At 49.8% G+C, this 5,023-nt stretch overlaps 1 protein-coding gene across 1 annotated transcript; it reads right to left on the bottom strand.

Moving 5' to 3' along the window:
* Window positions 1-2,921: 2,921 nt before the first annotated feature.
* Window positions 2,922-3,827, bottom strand: LOC102377515 (olfactory receptor 4S2-like). The gene has a single exon (XM_006033962.1). The coding sequence runs from the start codon at window positions 3,825-3,827 to the stop codon at window positions 2,922-2,924; it is 906 nt and encodes a 301-aa protein (XP_006034024.1).
* Between the last annotated feature and the right edge of the window lie 1,196 nt (window positions 3,828-5,023).

Here is a 5,023-nt window from a genome sequence, read left to right as displayed (position 1 = left end):
TTTTCACCATATTAAATCCCATTGGAGCAGTCCTGGACTGGCAGCCTTACCTCACCCCCGCAACCCCCTTGAGGTCCCATGACAATATGCTCTAGCAGGGCATAGGGGGTGAGGGCAGGGGGTGCCACTCTGTGGGCCACACACATGCCAGCCGGCCTGACAGGAGGTTCGCACATGGAGGCCGCCACCACAACTCTGTCACTGCACCCTGTGCTACCATCCCACGGCCACCTGCACAGCTTTGTGGGAAAGTGGTGCAGGGCATGGCAGCAGCAGTGTGCTGGCAACCACCGTATATGGGCCACATATGTGCCACCTGGCCAGGGGGTGAAACAGGGGGCTTGCATGCAGTGGTATGCCCCACAACCAGTTGGATGGCTTTGCAGTGGTGCAGGGTGGTCGTGGCTGCATGCAGGGTGGAGGGGATTTGTGGGGAAGTGCTGCCACCACGGAGTCATGCCATTCACCCCTGGATCCTAGAGGTAAGTGGGGCTTGGGGGCTGTGGGGCAGAGCTGGGGAAAATGGTTGGGGGCTGAGGGAATGGGGGGTGCTGGCAGCCCCAGGTGGCACATCTCAGCTGGGAGCAGGGCCACTCAGTGAGAGCAGGGATGTCCCTCTGCGGGGGGTTTGTGGGCAAGCGATGCAGGGTGTAGTGTGGTGGTGCCTTCCAGGTGTGGGCCGTGCACATGCTGCCCAGCTGCCTGCCCAGGGGAGGGGGAGAGGGAGGCTGGCATGCAGCTGGAGCACAGCTCCATGGCTGACTCTGCAGCCACAGCAAGGGATGGGGGCATGGCGGGGTGGGTGTGTGGTTGGAGCATGCATGTGGTGGCTGCTGCCGCTTACCTGGAAGGCTATGATGGCAGAGAAGGCCACTGCCTACAAAACCTCCCGCTGCCGCCACAGAGCCATACCCGGAGCTATACAGCCAGATGCCAGGCAGCAGCGGCAGCAGTAGCATGGTGGTGGCTGGGCGGCATGCAGCTATTCCCATCCCCACCACCGCCCTGCGCCACGCCACTGCTGCTGGCCGCACAGCTCTGAGCACAGCTCTGCACCAGCAGCGGGAGGTTTTGTACACAATGGCAGTTACCACTGGCACAGGTGGCCCCACAGATAAGCGGAAGTGGCCACCCGTGCCAGCAGTGACTGCCGCTGCCTACAACACCTCCTGCTGCTGCCTCAGAGCCATGCTCAAAGCTATGCAGCTGGCGGCAGCAGTGCAGCGTGGGGTGGTGGTGGGGATGGCTGCATGCCGCCCAGCCACCACCACACTGCCACTGTGCCTGGTGGCTGGCTGCACAGCTCCAGGAACAGCTCTGTGGCAGCAGCAGGAGGTTTTGTAAGCAGCAGCCATCACCACCGTCATGGCCCTCCAGCTAAGTGGCAGCAGCCACCGCGTGTGAACCCAAGCCCTCACCCCCACCCCCCTCCCCGCCCGCATGCCACCATCCCTCACCGTGGCTCCAGAGTGGCCCATGGAGCTGTGCTCCAGCTGCATGCCAGCCTCCCTCTCCCCCTTGCCTGGGCATGTGGCTGGGTAGCATGTGTGTGGCCTGCTCATGGCAGGCACCACCACACTGCACCCTGCATCTCTTGCCTGCAAAGCTCCTTGCAGAGGGGCACACCTGCCCTCACCTGCTGGCCCTGCTCCCAGCTGCAATGTGCTGCCTGGGGCCAGCAGCACCCCCAGTCCCTCATCCCCCAACCATCTTCCCCAACCCTGTCCCACAGCCCTACTTATCTCCATGCTCCAAGGGCAAAGGGTGAGTCTGAGCCTGAGCCCAGCCTTGGCTGCCTCAGAGGCTCAGGCTGTGCCCTTCCTCCCTCCCTCCCACTCTGGCCAGGGCTGTGGGTTTCCTGCCCTTTTTGCAATTGGCTCTTGCAGGCTGGAGCTGTGCCAGCCTGCAAGAGCTCTTTGCAAAAGCAGACAATCCGTGGATTTCTCTGCTACAAAGAGAAATCCATGTTTTCTCTGATAAAAACAGGGAATCTGTGGTTTTCTCCATTTTTCCATGGGAAACGGAAAACCTGGATCCCCGTTTATCATATTATAGAGCACTGACATATGTGTGTGTGTGGGTGGGTGTCTGTGCATGAGAAATAGAGATGTGGTTGTGGACTGGTTTTGCACATCAGTAATTTCATTTTTTTTTTCCAAAGTGAATTCAAATTCTATTTGAAGGTACATAACATAATTACCCTTACAAGTTGAGAATTATAGGAGGACATCTGAGTTTCTGAAGCTGTCAGAGGCTGCTCTTCAGTGTTTCAAATTTGCAGATCAGGAAGGCCTTAGAGGTCAAAATGAGGAATGCCTTAGAGGTCAAAATGGATTCCAGATGTCCTAGCCCTAATTTTCTGATTACAATTTCTATTGTAACTGAGAGCCATGGAACATTTCGATTTCTGATCTTTTTATCTAACATGCCTTGTGCTAACATGGCATAACATGGAAGGTGCATAAATGAAAACCTGGGTGATTTGAAAATCTGTGTTTACACTCAAAGTACAATACATTTTGCTTCCCTTTCCTTTGCAAATTTAATCATTGTCAAATCAGTTAAAATATAGAAGTTACAGTAAGTGAAGCTTACAAATATTCACACAGTTCTTAGTCGCAAGCAAATATGCATTTAATAGAAACTTAAAAAGTGCATATAAATATTTATAAAAAGAGAATGACAAACTGTAGCTAGTACACAAAATAGCTCTTTCCAGCCAGAGAAGAAGAGTGGGCAGTCTAAACTGGAAACAACTGAAGGGGATCAGACAAGTTTCCCAGAGTCACACTGCAGCCAGAGACAGAAGCTAAACCTCCTGGTCCCAATGAACTTAGGATGATTTTCTGTTTTCTTCCTAGGTGATATTATTATTATTATTTTACAATGTACAATTTTCATTTATATTCTATGTCCACTTTTCAGATCCACATTTTTCTCATGGCATTTTTCACCTCTTCATTTCTCAGGGTATAAATCAAGGGGTTCAGCATAGGGGTGAAGACAGTGTAGAACACAGAGACAGTCTTATCCTCTGAGAAGGTTGTTGATGGTCGTAAGTACATGAAGATACATGGCCCAAAAAATATAATCACTACAGTGATGTGGGAGGCACATGTAGAGAGAGCTTTGAGGCGCCCATCAGAAGTGTGTCTTCTCAAGGAGACTAAGATGACAACATATGATATAACTAACACAACAAAAGAGGTCAAAGAAATCATCCCACTATTAGCAACAACAATGAGGCCAATAATGTAGGTGTCAGTACAAGCCAGTTTCAGCAAAGGGTGCACATCACAGAAATAGTGATCAATCTCATTAGGCCCACAGAATGGGAGCTGAGTGGTCAGAAGAGTCTGTACAATGGAATGCAGAAAGCCCCCTGTCCAGCAACCCAACACCATCCAACCACACACACGCCCAGTCATGATGGTCATGTAATGAAGTGGTTTGCAGATAGCAATGTACCGATCATAAGCCATCACTGTGAGGAGGAATACCTCAGCACCAGCAAGGAAATGGCTGAAGAATAGCTGTGTCATACAGCCAGAGAATGAGATGGTTTTCCTCTTAACTGGGAAGTCTGCAATCATTTTGGGAGCTATAGATGTAGAGTAGCAAATGTCTACAAAGGAAAGGTAGCTCAGAAATAAATACATGGGGGAAATCAGGCTCTGGCTCCTCTTGATAGTGATAATGATGAGCAGATTTCCAACTACAATAGCTGCATAGAACAATGAAAATAACACAAAGCAGATTTGTTCTGTCTTCTGATCCTGAGTAAGTCCCAGGAAAACAAATTCAGACACATTATGTGCAGGTTCCATGTTGTCAGTGCAGATAATCAGTATTCAGAAAGTTGTTAATCTACCTGCCAAGACACAAAATAAAGAAACAAACAGTAATCAGCTATTTATAAATGATGAGAAAAATACTGGGCGCAACTATACAAGATGCTACATCACCATAGTGACAAGCTACAGAGATGTTGCTTGTTGCTATGGCAACATAGTGTTAGCGGTCATAAACTGTGATGCTCATGCTTCTGTGCAATTACAATGAGCTATGTCTGAAGAGCGCATCGCTACAGTGATAGTGTCTAAAAATGACCATGCGCCTCCAGGACTGTGCAGTACTGTACTGCAGTACTGTACTGTACTGTCCAGGACTGTAGCTAAAGCAAATACTAAATGACTGTGCAGTACCAAATGCACAATCAGGGGTACATGTAGATGCACCCACCGAGATCATTACTACAAAAGGAAGATGTTGGTATTAAATAGCTTGCTTTAGACCTGCACATGCCATGCCACTTTACCATCGAAGGGTATATGTGGCTTTTCAAGAGGGAAAATATTTCCATCTGCTGTCAACACCACAGACTGGTGGTGCTTCTGCTGCTTGGTCCATGACTGTTTATTTGTCAGAGTTATCCCTGCTTATTTTGCAGCTAACCTTCCCTGAAGATCATTCCACCAGTGGGCAGGTAGCAGTACAACTCTTGCTCCCAATATTAATGACTATTACACAGGGCTCTCCTTGATATCCACCATGGAAAATATAATTTTGAGAACCCTCCAGTACTGCCTCTTTCTACTAGCTAAAGAGCTTTTCCTATAGTGTCATAGTTTCATAGTGCTTAGAGTTGGAAGGGACCTAAACAGATCATCAGGTCCAACCCCCAGCCCTGAGCTGGAATGGGTGCCACAGTCATATCACCCCAGCCAAATATCTGTCCAGTCTCCTTTTGAAGACCCCCAAGGTAGGAGAGAGTACCACCTCACTTGGGAGCCTGGCAGCCCTAACTGTAAAGTAATCTCTCCTGATGTCTAGCCTGAACCTTCTCTCTAACTATTTGCTGCTCTTATTCCTAGTAACCCCGGGTGATGCCCCGGGGAACAGAGCTTCCCCCAATTCTCACTGGTCTCCCCTGGCAAGTTTGTAAATGGCCACCAGATCCCCTCTCAGCATTCTCTTATGGACGCTGAATAGTTTCGGGCCCTTTAGCCTCTCCTCGTAGGGC

The sequence above is a fragment of the Alligator sinensis genome, unplaced genomic scaffold, assembly GCF_000455745.1.
Source record: "Alligator sinensis unplaced genomic scaffold, ASM45574v1 scaffold706_1, whole genome shotgun sequence".
Taxonomy (NCBI): domain Eukaryota; kingdom Metazoa; phylum Chordata; order Crocodylia; family Alligatoridae; genus Alligator; species Alligator sinensis.
This window is presented reverse-complemented; position numbering and strand designations above follow the sequence as displayed.

Coding starts and splice junctions, on each gene's coding strand:
- LOC102377515 (XM_006033962.1), bottom strand. CDS start 3,827: ATGGAACCTGCACATAATGTGTCTGAATTTGTTTTCCTGGGACTTACT.